General features: G+C 46.1%; 1 protein-coding gene across 3 annotated transcripts in view; it reads left to right on the top strand.

Moving 5' to 3' along the window:
- Window positions 1–7,921: 7,921 nt before the first annotated feature.
- The window catches only part of SEPTIN8 (septin 8), a 43,437-nt gene continuing 26,080 nt past the window's right edge, over window positions 7,922–25,278 (top strand). For all 3 annotated transcript variants that reach the window (XM_015641950.3, XM_015641951.3, XM_015641952.3), the window contains exons 1-2: window positions 7,922–8,048; window positions 24,715–24,829. In XM_015641950.3, the coding sequence (XP_015497436.1) occupies window positions 8,019–8,048; window positions 24,715–24,829 (145 nt within the window). In that variant the 5' untranslated portion in view covers window positions 7,922–8,018. The remainder of the gene's footprint in view (window positions 8,049–24,714; window positions 24,830–25,278) is intronic.

Raw genomic sequence — 25,278 nt, 5'->3', positions numbered from 1 at the left:
AGGACATTGAGGTGCTGGAGGTTTTCAGTCTGGGGAGACCTCGTCACTCTACAAGTACCTGAAAGGAGGCTGTACAAAGGTGGGGTTTGGCCTTTTCTCACAGGCAACCAGTGACAGGACAAGTGCAACTTAAGCTACACCAGGGGAGGTTCTGGTTGGGCATCAGAAGGAATTTCTTTAAAGATTTCAAACCCTGGAATGGTCTTCCCAGGGAGGTGGTGGGGTCTCCATCCTCAGAGTGTTCAAGGAATGACTGGACATAGCACTTAGTGCTATGCTTTAGTAGACAAGGTGGTGTTTAGTCAAAGGCTGGACTTGATGATCTTGGAGGTCTTTTCCAACTTCAATGATTCTATGATCAGTCTGTGTCAAAGTCTCAATTTTTAAGACAATGTGAGATGTGTCCTTGCTGAATATGACTTTCCTTCTGCCTCTCACCTTTACTGAGGGCAGAAGAACCTTTTCCTACAAATTGCGTTTGGCATTTTTTCCCTTCTCTCTCCATCTTTATGCAAATGTCTGTAAAACTATTTCATCTTTTGCTAAAGAGCTGGCACTGAACCAGTTCCTCAAAATAATTTTGCCGCTCTAATGCTCTTTCACATAATAATAGTGTGTAATCTTCTTGTATTAGTTCTGTGTTTCCATGTGAATAGCACACCTCCTATTACTGCTTTTTCACATGGCCTGAACAGCAATTTTGCCCTTGCTGAAGCAGCCACTTCAGCAGTGTTCTGCAGTTCTCTATAGCTCATGGCATTGCCTGCCCTATGTAGAGAGCTAAAAATGACCCTGCATCCAAATACTAATTGCTGTGCCTTGCTTTCACTGTTCAGATCCTTACTAGAATCCCTTGCAGGTGTAAGAAAATCTCAGCAGTCTGTGATTTTTGCATTGCAAACTTTCAGCTATACCCTAGGATTATAGTTGATATCTGCAGATGAGAGCGAGGAGGAGGGAAATGATTCAGAAGAACAAGCTCTTATAAAAAGCATTTTCTTATGTTACAAATGCTAAGGGTGATGTTGCTCCAGTTGCTTGAATTGGTTCAAGCATGGGGCAGGGAGCAGGGTGCATCTCAAGATCACTGCACTCTGTCCCTGTCTCCACAGCATCACGCTCCTGCAGCCCTGTATCCTTGGAGACCCACAAGGGTGCTGTCACATCCCACCTGTCTTATCCCCAGCTCAGCACCATTCCTGCAGAGGGATCTCCCTGCACCAGGCTCCCAGGACACCTCACTGCTCTGCACTCATACAGCCAAGCCTCTCTGAGCACTTGTATTGGGTCAAGATCCAAAAAGAGGGGAGTTACTGAGACTGCTCCCCTCTGCAGATCCTGGCATTCCCCACTGCAGCAGAGCAGAAGGACACATTGACAGGAGGTCACAGAAGAGGAGACAGGATGTTTAAATATCCATCTCATGCCATGCAAAGTCTGAACTCGTTGCTGTGGTTTAACTGCCGTGACAAAATTACTTCTTTGCCCAGGTAATGCCTTCAGCCACCTGTCCCACACAGTCTCTTCATGGACAACCCATGACACATGGTTGTGGCTCATTTTCACAATCTTTCAGTGGGTGTCAGTGATCTAACACACTAACCTCCTATGCTCGGTATAATAAAGAAGAAAACAACACTTCTGGCTAATCATCCGTACCAGTTCCAGACCACACACACCCTGTTTGCCAACCTTTCCCTTTAGCTGTTGATGCCTTTTGGTTACCCATCATTCAGGATTAGTACCAAGTATCAGGGGACCAGCTCTCAATGAGCTCCTCTTATTCTGCTGACTGCTGGTCACACTGATCAGATTATGGAACAGAAATTAAATGCTTTGAATGAATTTTATTAATATAGATAATAAAACCCTGGAACATTATGGGTGTTATATTCATCAGTAATCCAAAATTTCCAACCTTAAAAAAGCATGAGAAGCGTCACCAAAAACCTACAAAGCAAGTATTTCTTGTTGGGCTATTTACAGAATACTGTGGGCTGCTTCGTAGGAGATCTCAAGCTAACTGTCTTGATATTTTTCATTTACTGGCTGCGACAAAAACAACATACAGAAGCCCATGATTAGATTAATTTACTACTACTTTTTTAAACAGAGATATTGCAGTTTGCTATTTCTGCGTCATAGGCTGTAGAAAGCTGGCCTCTATTTATAACCATGTGACTGATGAGTGTTAGTTACCTTTCCTATGAAGAAGTTTCCTAAACTCAAATTATCATTATTACAGTGAAGTGAACTGCATAGTGAACCTGGGAGCTTTTCCCACCCCCTCAGAGGAGGGAGGTGAAGGTTGTATGACTGTAATTATCCACAAAACCACACAAAACCAGGAAATAAAGTGGGAGATCAAGCACAATATCTAGTCAAAGCAAAGAAGTTTCTACTGCCCAAAAGTGAAGGAAATGGTACCCTAGGTCTTGCTCTTTCCTGCATGATATCCTCAGAGCCACAGGGACGATGAGATTCCAGGCTGGAAGCAAAAGAGGGAGAAAGGGAATGGTGAAGGATAGTCCCAGTCAGACAGGATGCTGCTGCTTTGCAGAAAGGCAAAGCTTAGCTGCTAATGACTACAGCTGGGACTTTTATCTCAAGGAAAACTTGTTTTCCTCCAAAATTAAATCAGGGTTCCCAGAATAAATAGGATGACAAAGCCCATGATTTCCCACTTTTCTTGTTGATATTTTCATGTTAAACAAAGACCACACATTGTGAGGGAAAATAGCTCTTTGTTCCATGGAGAAATGCAGTAAACTTCCATAGATAAACAATTGAGCAAAAGTCTGTGAAGGGGTGGCAAGGGGAAGGGGGAGGATGGGAAGGGGAGATTATTTACAGATAAAGGCATTTTCTCATAAATGAGAAGGATTCAGCTCTAACTCAAGGACCTCAGTAACCAGTTCAAAAGATGAAGTTTCCTAACAGCAGCCATTCAAACATAGTTTTCTGTGTATCTCAGAGTCTGTATTTATTCAATACTGCTTGCTCACACAGATGAAGCAAGGATTCATCCTAAGCATCCTGTTTTTCAGATGGTGCCTGCGAACTTGATGGGATTTTAGTAAGGTAATGCAAACCTGGTGTGAGGTTCAGTGTGGTAATAGAATCATCAGCTCATAGAATGATTTGGGTTGGAAGCGACCTTAAAGCTCACAACCTCCCTGCATAGGTAGGGACACCTTCCACTAGACCAGGTTGTTCCAAGCCCCATCCAGCCTGGCCATGAGCACTTCCAGGGATGGATCTTCTCTGGACAGCCTGTGCCAGGGCCTCATCACCCTCAACAGGAAGGAGTTCTCTTCTAATAGCTAATCTAAATCTATCCTCTACTGCACTTTAGCATTAGGCAGCAGGGAAATTTGGGATCTGTTTCTGTATGGAAATGGACCTGCAGCTCCTATTGACTTCCAGCTTAGAAAGACAGCACTTCTGTAAAAATGCCTTATGACCTCCATATATTGTCAGTATAACCAATGAAAGTTTAGTGAAGTGCTTGGTGGTGTTGATGCTAAAAGAGTAGCTATAAACCATTTGATATCTAGTAATCCCCAGGACACACAATGAGAAATGTATAGTTATCCAAAAACTGCTTTCTCTGGCCTGTGTTGCAAACCCTGAAGGAGATCTGTTTATCTGCACCACCTGGATTTAAAAATCAAGGATTTTATTCAGCCCTGAAAGTAGGAGCGCTCCTCAAAAGGCCTTGTTCTTGCTTCTGTACTCATGTGGCAGGTGGAATGATCTCTTGCTTTCTGTGTCTGCCTACAAAGTGAAAGGGGCTGTGTGATAGCATTTCTTTCTCTCCGCTTTAATTGCCTGTACATGTGCTCACAATGAGAAGAAGTAAAGCAGCTCCTGCTGATCTCCCCAACCATCAGAACTGTGCTGCTGCAACTCCACCATTCATGCAGAAAGGGGCATTTCCTCTGCTCTCCCCAGGAAAAAGAAATTCCAGGGACGCATTTGTGCCTCTCCAATCCTTTGTGCTGGAGGTCTTCACCTGTGAAAAACCCACCGCTCATCTTAAATTTACTGTAGTTTTTGCAGGTTCAAAAATTCCATGAAATTTAAAATCCTTGCAGGAGCATCCAGCACTATAATATAAATTTAATTACGGAGCTATTAGGAATAATTTGCATAACAATTAGTAGTTAAGTCACCAAGTCACTTCTCTTGAAGCAGCTTTTCTTCAGCAGGGTTTCTCTTGATTTGGCATTAGAAATAGTGTGCTTTTTGAAATAACAAGGTGATTATAAGTAAATGTGAGATTTTTCTACAGTGCTCTGCTGTTACAGAGATCTGTCCCACACTGGTGGAAGTGCTGTTGGACAAAGGACTCCAGCTCCAGGAGGTCTGAGCAGCACAGCTCAGAGCCAGGAGGCAGCAGCGTTGGCTCTCGATCTGTTGCAATGTCCATAATGTCTCTTCCTTTGTGCTGTGAATCTTTGCATCTGACTGCAGCTCACAGAAAACAGCAACTGTTTGGGAATGAAATGAATGAGAAGGAGGTGTCTTTACAAACAAATGGTGGGCCTGGTGATAGATAAGGCCAGATACAGAGAGGTGAAAGAAGCAATGGAGGCAATCATAAGTTCCATAGGAATTCCACTAACTGACAGACTGTTACCCATTCAAAACTGTGCTACATCTCTGGATATAAAGAAAAAGAACAGAGACACAAGGAAAAATAAAAAACAGGGGGGTATACATTAGAAGGGGGTATTGGGTATTTCAGGAAGCCTGTACCTCTCAAGTACCTCAGCCAATGGGAAAGAGAGAGGGGAATGTGCCCGGGAAATTCAGATAAAAAGGAGGTTGCATCCTCTAAAAATGTTGAGAGACCCTAGGGGAAATGCCCCATGGCCTGAATAGAGTTACAGGGCTCCTCTGTCTCCTTTTCGGACATAAACTTCTGGTATTTGTAGATTAGTTTTCTTGACAAGACTCCACTTTTGTGAGCCTTATCTTGTTACATTGTGCACTTTATTGTAACAGAACAGGGCTCCTAATGAAACAAAGTCAATTTCTTCTCCAAAAGTACCTGTCATTAATGCATTTAGAGGCATGTGTTAAGAGTTTCATATTATCTTAGATAAGGACTCACAAAGCTGATAGAAAAGTTAAAAAGAAAAAAAAAGGGGGGGAGGGGGAAACTTTCAGGTCTTTTTATCTGTTTATTTTTGCTTCTTTGTGATATACGAAAGCAGCCTGGAAAGTTAACTATGCTTGTGTATTAACTGTTTGACTTGCATCTGTACACCAGAAACACCAGATTTGAGCTTCCACATTTTTGCTGAGTGGAGCCAGAGAGAACTGGAGAACCTTTGGGAATCAGCCAAAGAAACAAGGTGATAAAATGAATGTCTGGTCTGCAGGAACACTTCACTAGCTAGGGGTAAATGAATAAAAGGTTCAGCAAGTTTATAATATTGCTCAGGCTTGGGTCCAGGTGCCAGGGACCAGCAGGACAACTTTGATGTCCCTGGCAGCATTAAGAGCTGTGGCTGTGACAGCAAAAAGCTTGGGGGTGGTTTTGGTAATTTTTGGTGAAAATAAATTAACAGATGGTGTTCAGCAATGACCTTTTTAGAGAAGTACATTTTCAAAAACCTGTCTTTATCCACAACTAATACATGGATTAGCAGAATTAATTTTGTTGTAGGCAGTCTGCTTAGGAAAAAGATAGATCAGTGCTATATCTATCTCAGAAAATGCCTTGAAATTGTTTAAAGGGTAACCTTCTTCCTGATCCTTCTCTGATCCTTCTAACCCTTGCCCTCCCCCTTTAGATAATTACCTACATCTAAATTTGTATCCTGTATGACTTCTCTTGTGCATAAGCACAGTGCCCTTCCAGCATGAACAGTGTTTCCCAGAGCTCCTGCAGCACTGTGCAGGTGGAACACAAGAAGGCTTGGGAAGAATCAAAGATGTGGAGATGTAAAATACAGACACCTGCTGTAACTCAGTGACTGCCCTGTGGCTGCTGAGTGCACTGAGAGAGAAGCAGACGTAAGGATGGGCTCTGAGCAGCTCAGCTGAGCAGATGCTGCCTGAGAGAAAAGGAGAGAGGGCTCTGTGAGTGCCCAAAGCTGCTGGGGGATTTCTATTGGGCCCGCAAAACTTGCACGGTAACTGCTCCATTTTTGTGCACACAATGCTTTTCTTTGACTCCTGTATGTAATGGTGAGAGGGACCAAGATGATTTTTATTTATGCCTCAACATGTTACATTTCATAGGGGCCGTACCTATGCTGGCAGCCGTGTCCCAGGTGAGACATCTAGCAGCCAGTCAGGCCAGCAGAAAGCCTCCAGGACTGGACTGTGAGTGATCCCCCTCACTTGCCGGTGGGGAAAATAAAATGCCTGGATGCCCGTGAAGAATGCACGAGAAATTAAGCTGTTGGAGGAACCTTAGCACATAAAAGCAGCTCACTGTGACACATCAGGAGCCATTTTTGCTTTGGGTTTCTTGGAGGGATCATGGGCTCCCTTGGAGGGTCCTGGCCCTGCTCTCTCCCTCCTCCTGCCCTCCTCCACTCCCCCGCCTTTTCTTCCCTGTGCTCCTGCTTTCCCTGCCCGTACCTGCTTCTCCCTGCTTCACCGTCCCCACGAACCATCTCACCGCCGGGACGACCTCGTGCTCCGCTGCCTGCCCAACGAAGCTGGAATTCTGGAATTTCACTGCAACCTGCTGAGTTGATGCTGACAGTCGACCGAGGTTCTTGTGGTCACGATGTCCCTGTCTTCTGTTTCCTTCTTCTTTTTCCCTCTCTGCTCCTTTTCCTATCCCCCTTTAGTAAAAACACTTGCCCTTTTTTATCAATAAACAGATATAATACTGCTGCGTTCACGCTTTATTTTCATCCAAGAAAGCTATCAAAAGAATCCTCCCCGAGTCCCCCTTTTATAGTGGAACGGGACAAGTGGTAGGAGGAATTCTTTTCTTGGGGCGGGGTTCAAAATGACTCTCATGAGTCCCTTCGTCTCAAAGAGCATTTTAGGCAGAAGTATTTGGTCTCTTTGACCGAGCTCAGCTCTCCAACACTGGAGTGGATTACTCCAAGAGAGAGGGTGAAGAGGAAAGTTAAGGACATAGTAGGGACAGAGGGGAAAGCCTGAGACAAAACCAGGGTAATGGAAAGATTAGCGGTGTAGGTCTGTTCTAGTGATGGAGAGCACACATGGCTCTGGTGCGCTGTTCGCGGGTAGCTGCACTGCAGCAGAGGGCACCAGAAAGCAACAGAAGCCGCTGTATGCTAACAGCTCGTGAAATACCAATGCCTGCGTTATAGAGACAGGCTGGCCTTGGGTCTGTGCCTTAGGTGGGAAGGAACGATGAAGAAAGACCTCACAGCACTTCTGTTGCATACCTGAAATTAGCATAAACACGGGCAGCGTTAATGGCCGTGAGCTCTCGTGTCCCGGCTCAAACCCACGCTGTGGCTGCCGCTTTGCTGTGGCTCCCGCGTGTTGCAGAGGCACCACCGTGCAGAGGCACCCTGTGATGTCCTTGCCAGCACGCTGAACCATTGAGATCTTGCTGAAATGCCGAGATAGGTCTGTGTCACCCCCTGCAGAGGCTCCCGGCCCTCCCGCAGCCACACTGTCCCGTTCTGAGGGCGCTCACAGCCCCCTTCTCCTGCCAGGGCCACCCGTGCCATGTGCTCGCCCGCAGACCGGCACCTGACGGCCGGCAGGGTTCGTGGGGGCCCACCAGGGCAGCCCGCCCGCTGTCCCCTGCTCCCACTCCCCTCCGCGGCCGGCAGTCCCACCCCGAGGGCGGAGAGACCTCCCCGCCGGCCGAGGGAAGCTTGACCCCGGGCCTGCCCCTCCCCGGCGGTGCCCGTCCCCTCAGCTCCGCGGGTCCGGCGGCGGGCGGCGCCTGCGGCGGGCGGAGGGAGTTTCCAGGAAGTGGCCATATTGGATCCATTCAGCCGCAGCCACTCGCGGTGGGCAGCGACAGCAGCGCTCCTGCTGCCGGAGCCGCCTCAGCCCCGGCCATGGCCGCCACCGATCTGGAGCGCTTCTCGGTGAGCACCGCCCCGCTCTCGTACGCGCCTCTCCTCGACCGCGCAACTTGGGTTCTCTTTGTCGCTCGGATGCGGGGGACTAACCCGGCGGGTGGTGGGTCCGGGACAGCGCGGGGGATGCAGCCGCTGCCCCCGCGGCGGCACGGCGGGGGGAGCTGGGGAGGGAGCGGGGCGATGCCGGTGCCCGCGGCGGCTCCGGGAAAGTCCTTGCGGGAAGGTCCTTCGTCCTCGCCGTGGGCGAGGAAACAGCGTCTGAAGCGTTCAGAGGCCTCGCAGCCTCCTCTGCTGCTGGAACCGGCACCGCCACGTTCGGGAACTCCTGCCGGGGTGTCCAGGATGCTTATGAAGGGTATCCGGGATCCGTGGGTCTGCAGGCATACATCACCCCGCAAAGACGGGCGGCAAGAAACGGGGTCAGAGCTTCCTAAGCCCCAATTGTGTACATACCACCGGTATCCAAACACTCCTCAGCAGTAACTTAGAGGTGTGAATGTAATACAGCGAGAGACACGCTGATTCAAACACGGGTAAAGCAAACCCTTGAGGCTGGCTGCTGTCTGAGCCCATGTATGAGGAATGCTGTACAGCAAATATGGAGCGTGACCTGTGCACTGCTGCCTCTCTGCAGTTCACATGTTGTATAACTGCTATCGGAAGTCAATCTGCCTAAAATCTGTCGGCCCAAAACTACTCTTTGTCTACAGCTTGAATTTTTTGTTGTTGTTGGAAGGCTGTTCTCGGTAAATAGCTTAGTGTTGTGTCTTGTGCGCTCTCAGAGCTAAAAACATTTTTACCGCATTAAATAGCATAGCTCTACAAAATCAAAATAGTCTGGTGTGATATTACTAAATAAATGAGAACAGCAGTGGTGGCTGTCTGAATTATAGGCATTCGGTGTGAGCACAAACAAGTCCCTGCTACTGTTTTCTCTGTAAGCTACTTTTTGCCAAGGATCTCAAGCCCTGCTTCAGTTCTTTGAATCCTGGCCCAAAACTTTCCAGCTCAGGAATGACTTTTCAAAACTAACATAAAACTTGCATAAAGGAAAATTGAATTGGGGCTTTTATTTAAGAAAGCTAATGTTTCTAGGCTCTGGGAGTAATAGATTAAGGTAAAGACAGTGGCAGAGAATGAAAACAGCAAGACTCTCTCACAGCAATTTTTTCTGCATTTGAATCATATAAAAGTACTTCTGATGTTACTTTGGTGTGCCTGCTGTTGCCTGTGCAGGTTTTCATAGGTGTTATTTTAGGAACCTAAAATAATGCCTAGTTCTGGAGAAAATTTAATTAATTAGCTTTTTTTTGGTGTGGGTACTTGAATGCTTGGCATACTTTACTTACATCAATACCCTGTCACTTTGATTTTAAAAAAAGAAAGGGGGGGGAGGGAAACCTCCTGAAGGTGCTTGGCTCTCATTTGGGCACCAAAGGGAAATGGCTGGGCTCCAGCATGGCTTGAGTGCCCAGCTCCATTAGGAAGAAATCTGCTTGCTTTGTGTAGGGAGCAGGGATGGGTTTATAGGGATCTGCAGGTACAGTAGGTCTAGTGATCTAATGATCTCAGTTTGCCTCTTGCCTGGAACCATGGATCTGGCAGAGGTGGATGGGAGAGCAACATCTTGTTTCCATTAGGTGTGGGGCAGATCTCTGTTCCAGCTGTTGTTTCCTTTACCCCAGCTTGCATCTCAGCTGTTGTTCCTCCAGCAGCATCATGGAAACCTCATGATTCAGGTGTTCTGAGTTGTTCTTTCTGCAAGGCTTACAGGTTTCTTGTTGCCATTTTTTATCACTGTACCTCAGCTTCCTGAGCATGAAGTCTGCATGGGAGTAGCTTGTCACTGCCAAACAAAGGTGATGATAAAGTCACTCACTTTTACCAGCTGTTTGTATTTGCAGTAGGAAGTAATGCTATAAAGGCCTCTGAAGTAGGGTTTTGATACACAATAGGTCATGATTGGTGAAGCTATTTATAAGTGTCCAGCTGACACTGATATCCTGGAATGTAATGACCCTTAGGTTTGGGTAATGTGTTTTGAAAACTCCCCAGATGCACGCTTCCCCTGTGCAGTCCTCCAGACTGCCTCTGTCTCTAGCACAATGAAGTTCTCTTCAAGTGCTGCTGTTGGAAATGGTCAACAAAAACAAATGAAAGGAAGCTTGCCCATGGAAAGCTGTCTCTGAGGCAGCAGGATCACACCAGTGGTGCTCAACACCACCTTTTTTTTTTGTGGCTGTAGTGTTGTGAGAGGGATTTGCTTTAACCCCTGGAGACTGAAGTTTTCTGCTCATTTGCTCTAGTAACCACAGCTATGTTCAGGGCTTGGGCTGCAGGCATCACTTCTAGAGGACCAGAGCTGCTCACCACCAGGGTAGAAGGGAAACTGATAAAGTTTGGTTCATTTATGAAATATTTTAATTTTTAATTAATTTAATTTTTAATAATTAATTTGAATTTAATGTAAATTGTAATTAATTTTATTTTTTAATTGTAATTACAATTTAAAATTGTAATTAAATATCATTGAAGCTCAGAGCTTCTCCATTGCCTGGGCTGGCCAGTGCTGAGTTAGCACCTGTGGTGACTGAGCTGAAGCAGACACTAGAAATATTAGTAAGGATGTTGAGTGGGAAGCCACCATGTGCAAGTGGAAGCCAGAAGGTGCTTGAAATGCAAAAGGGAAATGCAGAAGCTCTGAAGGAGCTTGGAAAAGCTGGAAGGAGGAAAAGTGATAGAAAAGCAGCTGCAGATACATAGAAAATAAATGGGATGAGAAGTGAGACTGAGATTGCAAGACTTCTGCTTTCCCAAATATGTTGCTTTCTTCTCTCTTTTTAAATAAAACCTATTGGCCTCACAAATTGCTGTTGCTTAACTATCTGCACTAACCCCCAGCCTGACATGGAGCTGCAAAGGCAGTGGGCTCTAAACTGAGCAGTTCTGTGAGATGCAGCAAGTGCTCTCAGTCTCAAGGTTGGGCTCAGATAAGAGTTTAACATGAAAAGCTAACTTTTGGCTGTTTGCTCTGTGTGGCACCATGAGTGACTGCAGAGACAGGGATGTGTGAACATTGATGCCCAGGGCAGAGAGCACTGTATACATGTACATGGCAGCATGTGAGCTGTGGTTGGGGATGGCTGGCTGTATGCAATCCTGAGATTTCCCTTCATGTAAGTGATTGACAGCTAGGCTGGCAGCTTTACAATAAATTAATGTCCCTTAGAAGATCTTGCAGAAAAAACCACCACTTTATACAGAGGAAAGTTGAAGAATAACTTATTTGCTGGAAGTAGATGATGGGATTTGCTTTGTCTCATCAAGTTGCTTGACTTGGGGAGGATATGGCAAGTTTGTCAGCTGTGTGTGTGAGCACTACCTGTTTACATATCACTGCCTTCCTATCACCTGCTCCCAGCTCTGTGGGAGGAAAGGAACCTTTTGGATGGTGCCTGTTCCTCCCACAACTGCCTACATTGTGATAAACTTCATGTGTTGCTGCTGCTTTCTTTAAGCTCAGGGTTCAGTTAATAGCTGTACAAACCTAAACCCACTCTTCCCTGTAAGGGGCCAGTGTGATACTTTAGTCTGTGAAAGATGGGATTGAAGAGTGAGCTGAGAACAGCTCTGTTTCATGACCAGAAGTCTTATCACTGCAGGTCCTAAGCACAGGCTTACATCTTTTTCTAAATGAACTCTCAAGGCTTTCCATGGCTCAATTCCAGTGGAAAATGGGGTTGATTTGAATTCAGACATTCCCTCTCCTCTCTTTTTCACCCAAGCAGCTGGCACCATTTGGAAGTTCCAGGACTGAATCTCCTTGTCTGTTTCTGCTATTCAGTTATTTTACATTTTGCCTGGAAAAATTCAAGTGGTCCCCCATGCAGTGTGGAGCACAAGTGACAGATTTTTCCCCAAGCTGGTAGCAGGCACCAGAAAGCCAATCCAGGAGGAGCAGCCCTTTCCTTCCCTGCACTGGCCAGCTCTTCTGCCTGTAGCATATGCTTTTTTGGGAAGGAATGATGCAGAACATAGCCTTCCACTGGAGAGGACAAATTGGTGGTTGCTTCTCTGAGCCCTGCATTCCTTCCCGTGGAATTTCGCCTGTCCTCACACAGGAAACCAGCTCTGACTGTCTCAACCACAGAATCAATTAACTCAACCACAACCCATGGCAGTTAAACACTTATTTTCAGTGTATGCACAAATGTTGCCCAGAATAAGATTTCTTTTGTTTTTCTGTTTCTTTTGTTGTTTTTTTTCTCTTCACCCCGCTGTGGTGCTGTCACTGCTGGTGAATCCGGGGTGTCTCTTCCTCCTGCAGCAGAGATGCAACATGTTGTTCTGCGTGGGAGCTGCAGAGCTGCTCTGAACCACTCATAACTGCAGTGAGCATTAATGCAGTGGGTGGAAGGACGTGAGCTGGTGGAGGCTGAGGCTGTGTGTGCCCTCAGCATTGGCAAAACAAATGAGAGCATGAAGAATAACTCCCTTTCAGGAGGCCAGCACGGTGTCAGGGCTTGTTGTCTGTGCTGTGGTGGCAGCTGTCAGCCAGTCCCCAGTGTTGCTGGAAGGCCAGAAACTCCCTAAATATTATCTTCTGTGGCAGAATACCAGTGCTGTCTCCAGCTGCGGGGAGAGGCACAGCCCTGTCTCTGAGTGTCCCCACTGTCCCCAGTCCTGTTGTCTCAAGGCACCACTGTGCAAGCCCAGGGCCCCATCACTGAGCTGTTTTTCTGTCTGCAGGAGCAACAGTCACATCTCCCTTCCTTCCCGTGCTCCTTTGACTTTGAGCTTGGGAGGGAGAGAAACAGGCAGGATGCTGAATTGGCACTGGGATTGTGCAATTAAGATAAGGAATTTGAGAGGCAGTAGGATTGAGGGGACGTGCAGGGCATAGGCACACTGCACACTTCATCCCACTTGTGTAGGGTAAGGGCATGTTTATGAGATTAGTTTTGATTATTCAGAATATTTTGAACACACTTCAGTCTGTGGATGGGAGAAGCTGCCCCTGTCTGTTTCAGACACTTTGTTTGTATAGCCTTTGGAAATAACATTATAGTGTCCTGTATTTGTTTTGTTGAGGTGGGCCTTGTGTTTATGCAGAATCTGCTTGTTTCTCCTCTTCCCCACATCTTCCTAGCTGCAGTGAGCTCTGGGTTTATATCTGAAGCTTTGCATTTGTATTCATGTATCATAAAAGTGTCAGACAGCTAAGAGAGCCCACCTCTTCTCCTGGAGCAGCCTAAGTGAGAAAAAAATTCCTGAAAGTGCTGTTTTCCTCAGCCCCAGCCATATGTCTTCCTTCCAGAGCCTCTTGTCTGGCATGAGCAGCCATGCTCACCTCCAGCTTGTGACGCAGGGATGCAGAAGGTAAACCCAGACAGGTAATAAGATCCTCCAAATGGGGTGATGGGAGGCTTTCAGAGAAGAGTGGGGTCAGTGAGAACCACAGGATTCTTGGATACAGCCCTAGTTGCTGCTCTCGGCTTGTGGCTGACCAGGTCAAGGCTGTGAAGGCACCACTTTTAGATGTTCAGATTCCTTTGTGAAACCAAAAAGTGTCCGTCTCCCACACACATGAAATTCCAGAGATGTCAGACAGCTCAAGCAAGGTTCCCATGGAGTGCCCTGTCTCAGGGCTCTTGCCCTCTCTGGCTGCATGGCCTCAAAACCAGACTGTCACAGGGAGCTGTGGAGCCAGAGAGCCTGAGCTGGGTTTCCATCAAAGGGTTGGGGTTCTCCCATCCTCACCTCACCATTGCATCAGATGCTGTGATGAGTCTGCATTTTGTGTGCAGGGAAACATGTGGGAGTGCATCAAGTCCTCCACAGGCAACCAGTGCTTCAGCTGGCTCTGGCTGTAACAGAGGCAGGACCCAGCCCTCAGCTTCTGTCAGCTGAGTTCATGTCTGCCTGCAAAGGGCTGTACAGGCATGCCTGCAGCTGTGGCTGCTGTGGAGCATGTTCCCAGAACTTGTGGTGATGCTGGAAAATGGAACCTTCCCGTGTCTGCCAGGATCTCCCAGGCAATCCTCAGGTCTGTTGCTGAGAGAGGAGACCATCCCCGCTGTGTTGTGCAGTGTATGCATTCCTGGGGTGCCCAGAGTGTGGGGCAGCTGGGGCCAGAAGGGCATTGCCAGGTCTCTGGTCCAGATTCTGCTTACAGCAGCCTTCCATCCTGAGCCACACTGATCTGGCTTTCAGCTCTGCCACAGGAAAATGCTGCTTATGCTGCCTAAGGAAGGCTGGCAGCTGGCCTCCCAGCAACATTCCCCTTCCCTTTCTCTGCAACAAAGGTGCTTCCAGCTCACATTCCTAAATATAGATCTATTCTGTATTTTCATACAGAACAAATAGTCCTTTTGGCTAATCTTTTTGCTGCGTGTGTATTTCAAATTGAGGTTTTCTTTTCCTTTTTTCCATTGCCTTGATTCTTCAGATTAAAGGTATTCTATGCTAATACACTTGGAGGCTTTCTGGAGGCATGTGTTAATAGAATATATAGCAGTCAGCTTATTAGTATGATGACTCTGGTTTAGCCCTCAGAGGATCTGAGTTAGTGTGGTATATTGTGGGATATTCTCTGTCTAGTATCTTCCAGGCATTATTCCAAGAAGATGTGCAGTAGCTGGAAGATCTGTTTGTGGAGGTGCTGTGGGGTGGTTGCATAAAATGGGAAAAAGCATACAGTGGTGACCAAAAGCTCTTGGGTTCCCGTTATATCTCTGTTCCCTTTTCTAAAAACATACTGGATAATAGCATATATTGTAATTGGGCAATAAATTCTGGAAAGGTATGTGGGAAATAGCCATGTATATTTTAAGTGGTAACTAAAATAAATAATCTTGGTGACTGCTGTCCAGCTTGTTTGGTGTGATGGGGATCCAGATCTTTTTTCCCCTCTTCAACACTTATTTTAAACTGCTCCAAACCTTTTTCATTCCAGTCCTTAAGGGTAGGCACTCAGTTTATCTCCTGGCTTTGTCCCATAGCCACTTGTGTTTGCCAAGTGTCTCCTCTTCCTCATGGAAGGATGCTGGGAAACCAAAGAGATTCCTCAGCTCAGAGCCAGCTGAGTGTAAACTGGGAATGCATTGCTGCCTTGGGTGAACTTGGGGAAAGTCTGTGCTAGATAAGGTGCTAAGATTAGGCTCTTGACAGGGTTAATTGGGAAGTCCATTAAATGGAAAGCCTCAGCAGCTTCTGAATAAATTATTTTAAAAAGAAACTGACTAGGGCAGTGTTGGGTGGCAATGTTTGTCTGTATTTCAGGATATTTTTTTTTCCAGTCTGTTTAATAGGTTTTATTTGTGTTTTGGACTTTGCTTGGTTTTGAATAGCTTTTGGGGGATGGAATTCTCAGGCTGCTGAGAAGCTGAACTTTCTCATCCTTTAAGGTCATTTTGGAGGAAATGTCTTTCATTTTTGGTTCCACAGCTTTCTCTCTTTTAACCAACTTTCCTTATCCTAAAAGGCAGCTTTCACGTTTGCAAAACACTGTATACATAATGCCTGGTAAATCCTGCTTTGCTCCATTGTAAACTCTCATCCAGGACTTGGTGATAGAGACAAAATGCCCGTTTAATCCTCTCTTGATTAAGAAAGACCTCACAATTAATTAATTAGCCTTTATAATTGTTATGGGGAAATCACTGAATAGCAGTTTAAGAAAAATAGGCATGTGGAAATTTTGCTTGTGGTGTAAAAAAGAGAGGAATTTAAACCATGAACAGTCTGTTTGTTTGCAGAAAATTAAAACTGATGTTGCATTCACAGGTTGTGAATGCATCATCTTGGATGTGTGTGGTATAAGAAGATGAGGAGCTTTACTCTCCCTTGAGACTTGGCTTTCAGCATCAGGAAAAACTGATGTTTTAAGCCTGTGTCATTTGATTCTATAGATGTGTGTAGGATTTTTACTTTGTGTTCAGTGGTTTGTTGTGTTTTTTTGAAGGAAGAAAGGCTGCTGGGCTGAGGTGAAGCTGAAGGCAATGAGCTCAGTTCAGCTGTGTGCTCACAAGTGTTGCAGGGAGCAGGCTGGTGCAGAAGGGGAACACGTGGAGTGTGCAGGTCCCTGCTCCTGGCTGGCTGCTGGGAGTGCCTGGCATCCGGCTGGTTGCTGGGATACAGCACAAGGTGTGTCGCAGGAATCCTGATGCGTTTTGGCACCAGTACCTTGGATACAGGAAAGCAATTAAGGAGTTTGCCTAAGGAGTTCCTCCCTTCAAAGGAGCTTGGCTTTCTCACTTAAATCCCTACCCACTTTCTTACCAGAGGAGGCTGCAGTGTGTGTTCAGCAGTGGGTTTCACTGGTGTGCAGCAGAGCCTTTGCTTCCCCAGGACTGCCCTGGAGCATATGGGACATTGTGAAACATTGGCGCTGGACCAGCAATTTATTGAAATACTTGTTTTCTGTAGGTGCTGAGCATTGCACTTCACAATGCACCCACTGGTCACTTGCTGGTCTTAAGGTTCATGGATAGCTCTTAAAAATGTGCCCAAAAGTTAAAGGCAAGAACCACAGCTCTTGCTCTTGCTTCTGTAATATAAAGTGGCTCTGATTTTTACTTCTCATGTCTTGGTGGTGACTCCATATGTGGTTTCTTCAGTGACGTTTTTGCCTGCCTGGAATGCAACTGGGAGCCAGGAGGGATATGAATAAAGGTTTGAGTGTCTGGGAAAAATTCTTGGCATTCTTAGAAGAGTGGTTGAACAAGGGGGGTGAGGGGGTGGGCGGGGAATCACTGGGATTCCCCCATCACTGGGAATTGTGTTGGTTTAGTGTGAGGTTTTTGGGGAGACTCCACTGTATTGTTGCCTTTTACAGCACTGTAGGGTTGCTACAACAGGGAAAAACAACAGTTGTCCTCCCTGCACAGGCATAGAAGGCTCACTGTCTCAGGTACATCCTGGTTTACTGACCATGTACTACCCCCAGAGAGTGGGCAGGAGGAGGAGGCAGCAGAGAAGATGAAGCTTTTCATCTTCTATTATTGGTATGGTAAGACAAGTGGTAAATCAGCAGAAACTTCACATCTGTGAGCTTGTTTTTTCTTCCTTTCTTCTTTTCCCAGCTTGTTACTCAGTGCTCCATGATGGGGATCTGATATTATAAGCCCATGCTTAACATTAACTGAAAATATTCAGAACTTCGTGTGTGCTTGCACTTTGCAAATCTCCTTGAAATTAGGTGCCATTTAGATGTGACAATTTTAGCCTAAGAGGTGCTGAGAGCTCCACTGGCCAGCCCCAGCTGAGTGTGCTTCATTTTGTCTCCAGTGCCAAAGGCACCCACAAGGTCATGCCTACTCCACCTCTGTTGAGCCCTCTGTTAAGACTTAATATGCTTAGAACTCTCTCACTCTCAAATCTGGTCTCATTACCACTCTTGGACCATCTCCTTCTGCTTAATAGGCTGTAAAGCCAATCTCATTCACTGATGCTGTTATACATATAATAGTCATTAGGGTGTGAGTACAAGGCAGGTAATATTTGCATGTGTGTTAGTGACTGTTTTGAATGTTGCTCACACCACAGAGGTGTTTTTTCTACATGAGGTGTGGTGGTGCTGTTAACTGCCCCTCAGCTCTGAGCTAGGCAAAAGAGATTATTTTCTTCAAGGAAACATGAGTCTGTACTCAGTGCTGTCGCTTTGCAAATGTCAAGTGGCATTTATTGAGCCAGCATCCAGAGATGGAGAGATTCTCCTGAGAGAGTTAATTTGTCAAATTTTTCTGCATTGATCCAGAAGCTGGGCCAAGCTCCAGGGAGTGCCTAATGAACAAAGAAGCTGAATTTGGCTTCTGCCACTGTTTGCCCAAAGGTCTCTAGGCAAGTACTCAACTGCTCCATGACTCAGTGTACTTGTGAAATTATGTTATGTGCCTTTGTAAGGAATCTTGCAGCGGTGGGCATTTAGGGGAAGTTGTGGGGTTGGGCTAGGGACCTACATGTGCTGGACCCTGAAGCAGCCCCTCTCTGTTTTGTGATTTGTGGAATTGCTGCTCGAAGTGCCCGGCCTGAGAGGGGCCAGGCAGTGCCTGCGGCTGGCACTGCAGGTGCTGCGGTACCAGTGCACAAGCCCGTACCTGGGATCAGCTTGCTCTGCTTGGATTGGATAAGCTGCCAAATATCACTCAGTCCTTTCTCTGCTCAGTTGCAAAATGAGACTCCTTGCATCAGGATGGAATGATTTCCCGAGTTCATGTCTTTCCATGCAGGATACAAGGGAATAGCGTCCTACAAACTCCACTGGTGTGTGTATTAATCTCTGTGTTGCACACACTGTTGTGGATTGTGGATAGAGCATCAGGAGGGTGAAGTCATTGTTTTGTGCCCAGCAGTAGTCCCCAGCTGTGCCAGGTGCCGGGCCAGCCCCTTGGAGCAGCATCCATCCTGCCACAAAAGCTCTGCAGCAGCATCGTGGCCATGTGGGGCAGGATTTGGAGAGCCTTCCCTGCTCTTCCTCCTGCTGCTCTCTGAGTCAGTCTGGTCAGGAATCTGCAATCTGCTAGCACTTCTTTTTCTTTTTGTTTTGATTTGACTGTAAATCAGAAGGGAGAGGATGTGCGTGTGCGCTGCACTTTGCTGTGTGCCTGGCGCTCCATGTCCATGTGTTCCCTGCAGGGCAAAGCAATGTTCCCCTGGGAATAGCCAGTGCCACAGACCTGCTGCAAGGCATCAGTGTGACAGATTGTGCCTGAACCCAGGCTGCAAAGCACTGGAGGATTTGTCATGGTGTAAGGTCAAGGTGACATCCAGGATTGAGGAATTTAGAAACAAAAGTGTGCCTCAGTAGTGGGAATTGAAGTGCTGTGGAAAAGTGCCATGCAGATGCGTTGTGTTGTTGCCTCTTTGCGTTTTCTAAGTGTGTGTGTGTGCAAAATGTAAATGGGAAAACTCTGGAAAGAGAAGGACCTGAAATACAGATGCCTAGTGAGCTCTTAGAAGACACAAGCTTCTCCCTGTGTGGGGCTGGCATGTGGAGAGCTGCAGCCTGGCCACCCGTCTCAAGCTGGTGGTGCAGAGGTACTGGAGGGAGCATTTGGGAACAGCAGACACCTTTGGGTTGAAGGTCACTGCTCAAGTGTAAGCCCTATTAATGTAGCACAAAGGAAAGAAAACTTAATACCTCCCTTCTTTCCCTCTAGGACTTGGCTTGGAAAAATGTCAGCTGTTCATCTTTCTCATGTATGTTTTGTTGGGCTGTAGAAATGGGAAAGGGCAGCTCAGATACAGAAAAGTTCTGTGCTGTCCCTCAGGGTATACATCCAGGAGTCATCACTGTTTATCAGCTAAACCATGTGATATTTTGTTTTCCCTCTTGGTTTTATTCACCAGTTGCTTGTATGCTGATGAAGCAGGGCCCAGGGTTTACATTACAAGTCTCATCATGCAAGGTTCTTAAAAATAAGTATCACCATTTATGATTGTGGCATTCAATTACACTTCTGTTTACCCATATGCTTTCACCTGCATCATTCAGGGAAAAAAGCCTGAGGGTTGGAAACACGAGCATATGTCACTAAGGAGAATTTTGTGGTGAGCTTAATTGAAATATGATACTTCTAGAGATTTATTTTTTCTTTTAACCAACTGATATCAGAATTATCTTCTCTATACAAGGTCCAGTCTATTTATAGTGCTCCTGGTGAAAGCAAAGGAATCAGGGGCAGCACATCTAAAAGGAGTAAGCTGCTCCACCCTGTACCAGGAGCCACAGCTAGGAATACTCCGTAGCTGAGGGGCAGCTAGCTGAACATGGAGCTGGTCCCACTGCTGACATTCCCCCGCATTGTGCAGGCAGTGGTAAAACCACTTTTCCTGGAACAAGCTGCTGAAAAATGTAATGACACAGAGTAAAACTGATGCTGATTTGGAGGTAAGGCTTGAAGAGAAACTGATCAGGTTTTTATTTTTTGAAGAATCATAGGCACACCATTTGAAGCTGTAGCCGGTGCACTTCTCACAGGTTTCTTTAGCACTGTCTATGCAGAGGAACCTAATTAGTATGTGATGCTGTGTGGACCCTCTTATGGGGATCTGGATTTGGTCTCTCGGTGTTTCTCTGCTACTTTTCCTTGTTTTACATGCAGTAAAGAGCCAAATATCATATTATCTGCAGGAGTGTAGTCTGTGGCCAGCTGCCCACAGCAATACTGCTCCATCTTTCTGCCACCGGGCATAGCCTTTGCGACGCTGCTGGGGATGAGCTTAGAAGCCAATGTGGATTTGAAGCCTAGTTCTTGGTTCCCTGGTCAGCTCTGTGCTGATGTGGCCACAAGAATGGGCTGGTGTGCCATTGTGCATCCCAAATGCCTCCTCAGCAGCCAGCAGGGTGTGTTCAGGAGCTGAGGTGCATGGTGCATTGCTGCAAATTTGAAGCACTATGGTTGGAGGTTTTGTTTCAGTTCTTGTTGTGCTCAGCTAAATGTGTCCATCTGTGCTACCAAGGACATGTCTGTCTTTCTGCTACATGTGAAAAAAAAGGTTCTGTCATGTTGCTGTCAAATTAGAGCTTAAGATTGATGTCCCTCTGGGATGGCTGTTGTTCCCGGGGCCATGCTTCCAGATGCCATTTCTGTGTCTGTTGCCTGGACAGAACATTTGTGAAAATATTTAAAGGACTTTGGATTTGAAAATACATAAATTCTGCTCTGACCTCATGGTGAATCTTTCATTTCCCACAAAATTTCAGATTCAAAATATGATTTATCCCCTTGGCTCTCTGCTTCAAGCCTGAAAATCAACTGAAAGCATAGAAATCTTTGAAGAGCTTCAAAGACTGCAAGTAAAACCCTGGTAACTGCCCCATCATAGGATGTTATTAATGTCCCAAGAAGAGGTGTTCAGGGCTGCAGTGGCTATTTGAGGTGAGAGTTCCTACCTGGAGCTATTGCAGACTCTTAATTATCATGTTGTGTAATGATGAAATGGGCTTCAAGAAGGGCTGGCTGCCTTGTGGTTATTTGCAGCCCCAGGACGGGGTCCTGCCTGGTAAGAAGCAGTAGAATTGTCTCTACAGGCTGTGAGATAGAAGTGACCTGGTTGACAGTGAATACTGTGAAGGGTAGGAGTGTTGCAAGGACCAGTGCAACTGGAAAGGGCAGGGCTGTGCTCCTGCTTGGCTCTTGCAGTGACTGCTCCCATCTGGCTCTGCAGTATGACCTGCCCAGTTCCTATCCTGCAAGGCAGTCTCATTGCTGGCACAAAGTATGGTGGAAGTTCTACTGAAATCCTTAGGTTTTGTTTAAAACAAACAAAAACACAAACACACAACCCCCCCCCCCCCCCCCCCCCCCCCCCCACCTTGCTGCATTACTGCTGCCCTCATTTATTGCAGCATTTGTGTTCTGGATTGATTATTCATGCTGAGTTTGGCAGGCTGGCTGCTTCTGCTGGAAGGGGTTCTGTTTGGAGTGTGACCTTGTGTTCACTAGCAGGTGAACTGTTTCAAGCTGTCCTTGAGCTACCCTGGCACGTGGGAGCTGGCTGAAAGGGCTGGTCATTTGGTGTTGCTCATCAGCATGTGGGCAAGTTCCTCTCCAGCACAGGTCCACACACCAGACTCCACAAGTGAGCAGTGCTGGCTGTATTCACAAGACTGTCAGGTTTCCAAGCACAATGGATTGGAGGGAAAGAATAAAACAGTGAAAACTTTTTCCCCTCTTTCTTCATTCTCCTAGTCTTATTTCTTCCCAGGAACTGTTGCCATTGTTTATCCTAACACAGCAAAATCCTTTTGGAGCTGAATTATAGCTGAACACACTGCAAGCACAGCAAATGATTTTTGGCTTCAGTCTCAGCAGTGCCTTGAACTTGAACCAGGTTATTTCTGCTGCTTACAGAAACTGCATTTCAAGGTCACTGGCAAAAATTATTCCACTGAAGTTTGGCTGGTTGGTTTAGCTCTTTGAGAGACAGCGAGCAGCTCTGAGTAGGTGTATTCCTGTCCTGTAGTGAACAGTGACTGAGTGCCAAAAAAAACAAGAGAAAAAGCCCTGTGTGGATGCATTTGTGTTTCCTGCAGCCAAGATATGACTGAGTTCTCAATACAGCCTTGCCTGGCTGGAGCCCATTTAAATGCAGCTTTGCTGAACTGGAGCCTATTTTAAAATCTCCAGCAGTGGTGCTGCCTGTTGCCTGGAAACCTCCTCCCAGCCTCAGGCACTTTCAGCCTAATCATAGCCATCGGCAGCCTTTATTTATTTCCCATCCAAAATGTCATTCCAGGCTTCTGGTTTGTGGTTTTGTTTGCTTGTTTTTGTTTATTATTTAAAATGAAAAGACATAAAGTGTAAAAGTCAAACTCGGTGATTTTCTGTGGGAACAGCTTGCTTGGCTGTCACCGCATTGCAGTGGTGGGAACTGGCATTTTAAGCTCTGTAAAGTGGTGGCTCAGAGGGACACGGGGAAGATGAGAAGTGGGGGCTGAGAGATTGGGCTGAGAGCCTGAGGAAGCCCTCTGAGCTCAACTGGTGCCTGCGATGGCTTCCTGCACCTTGTGACTGTCGCTAAAGGACACAAAATAATTCACACTACTACCTTCAGTGTTAGAACAAAAACCCATGACTTTATTTCTTGATTCCAGTATTTATAGATTCTTGACAATGACCAGGGACCAGGGATTGGATAATTAAGTTACCACTTTCCCAAGTACACTGGTCATGCGAAATGTCCATCAAAAGACGTTTCTTAGAAGGAATGCATAAACATCTATGTTTATAGTTACTTTCCTGAGAAAGTGGCTACAACTATGAAAACAAGATCAGAAAGCTTCATTTTCAGGGTGACAGTGAGAGCCCCTTCCTCAAGGGGAAAACCAGACCTAATAACTGAGTCTTTACCCAGCACACACATGTCCCACGTTCCCCTTCCCAGTGTGGTTGTACCACCCCATGTGAGATCCACAGCTCAGCATCTGGCTGACTGGAACAGCACAGATTCACTTTTAAAACACCCTGTATCCTGAGGTCTGAGTAGTAGCATCTCTCTATGCTGACAGATGAATGTAAGAAAATTAAACCTGGAGATCTCCCTGTCTTGGGGGCTGTTTTTATTTTTAATTCACCTAAACTCTGGCCATCTCAATACAATAATTGTTGACATCAGTTACACATGGAAACTTTAAATGATTGCTCTTTCTATTAAGTTAGTGAGTGTGATTGATCCTGATTGGACAGAATAGGATGGATCACAGGAGCCCAGCTATGATTCAGTTGTGGTTTTGTCCAGGGAGTCCCTTGGCAGAGCATTGGGCTAAAATCATCTGAAAGTGGGTAAAAATGCTAAGCAGAACAGCCAGAAGGTTTTTTTGTTATTGTTTGTGGAAGTTATTTCAGCTGTTCACAAGTTGTTCTTGTGATTTAAATGGTTTATTTTACAAGGCTGAGAATATTTGTTCTACCAAAGGCAGAGCTAAAGGAGACTTTGACTCAAGATGCAGTTGAACAAAGGTTTGTGTTTTGTTTAGCAATCTTATTGCAGATACAGAGCAATACGCAATTGCACAGAGCAATTATTGCATCATTTATTTTCCTCTTGACTTCATTTAAGCTTGACAGGCACCTCAGGCTCTTCTCAGGAATGCTCTTGTCTCTCAGTCTTAATGCTGGGACATTAAATTCCAATTGTCAGGAGCAGGCAGAAGAACCAAAACCAAACCAAAGGCGGACGTTTTTTTCCATTCCCATCTTCTCTGTGTGCTGTTGATTAGGAAAAGCAATCATTTACCAAATTGTGATGGTGAATGAATCATGATTTATTCTCTGAAGTTTTATCTCCTTGCTTTTCTGTGGGTGGGGAATAGTGCCTGAGGGGCACCAGGGATGGTGGTCTGGGTTCAGACATCATTGCTTAGTGGTGCAGAGAGGTGTGCATCTGTTGAAATTCCAAACTTTCCTGGTTTTAGCCACAAGAAATTATCCTTCTGTCAGCTCCTGTTTGCTGGACTTTATAGCTGCTTTCTGTATAGCACAGGTCACAGAGCTGCTGTCTCCTTGGATTTTGTTGTCTTAGTTCCTAAGCAAAGCCTCTACAGGTGATCAGCTTTTCTGGGGGAGGGAGGAAACAGAAGGGAGAGCAAAGTGCACACGGGGGAGGCAGGAACAGGAACAGCAGAGGAATGGTGGAAAACTGTACAGTCACAGATGGCAAAGCAAGAGGGTTCCTTGCCCTGCCTGTGCCACCGGCACCCCTAGAGCCTGAGTGAGCAAACCTCTCTGCTTGTTGCAATAGCAAAGAGGGAAAGACAAGTACTCAGGGAAAAATGCAGAGTCTGTCAAGCTGAATTCACTGCTGGAGGGTTTAAGAAAATAAAATACAAAAAAAGTCTAAGAGAAATGAATGCTAAAACACCGTGATGTGTTTCCCCTTGCTAATCTCTCCCAGCTGGATGTAGTTGAAGCTCACAGTAGTGTTTTCTTTACTTTGGAGCCTGGTAGCTTAGTTCTCCCAATTCCCCATGAAGATCAATATTTCACACCCTCTTTCCTGTTGTTGGTGGCTGTTGTGGGGTTTGTGCTGTGGTGTGCCAAAATACAAGCTCTTGAGGGCACCGTTGGGCTTTGCAGTGCTCAGGAGGGTGAGTGATCTTGGTCTCATCAATCTGATTTGTGATCTCAGTGCAGTTTGCTAATCTAATCTGGCTTCTTCTCCCTGCCAGAATGAAGAGAAGAGGAACCTTTCCCTGGGAGGCCATGTGGGCTTCGACAGCCTCCCCGATCAGCTGGTCAGCAAGTCTGTCACACAAGGCTTCAGCTTCAACATCCTCTGTGTGGGTGAGCACATCCTCTGCAAACAGGCATGGGGGGAGGTTGGGACCAGGATTTCTTGGATGCCCTGCTATGCCACAAGCCCTGGCAGTGACTTAAACAAGTCAGAAATGCTGAGTTCTTAAAAAACACATTGAGTGAAACCAGGAGAGTTTCTGTAATCAGTGGGGTATTGCTCATCATCTCTGCTCCAATAGTTTTACAGTAGTAGTGGGTCTAATGCTGGCCAAATGCCCATGCACCCACTAGAATTATTTACTCATTTTGTGTTGCAAGATAGGATTAGGAGGAGAGCAAAGCAGACTCAAACTTTAACGGGTATAAAGAAAACTTGATTAACAGAATTAAAAAAAAAAAGAAATCAGAATAAACCTTCAGAACACTTCTTGTCCCCCCACACCCTCTTTTCTTTCCCACTGACAATGTAAAGAGACAAAACCTGGGACTTTCAGTCA

This window comes from Parus major, chromosome 13 (genome assembly GCF_001522545.3).
Source record: "Parus major isolate Abel chromosome 13, Parus_major1.1, whole genome shotgun sequence".
NCBI lineage: Eukaryota > Metazoa > Chordata > Aves > Passeriformes > Paridae > Parus > Parus major.
The sequence above is the reverse complement of the archived record's forward strand: the minus strand, read 5'-3'. Positions and strand labels throughout refer to the sequence as shown.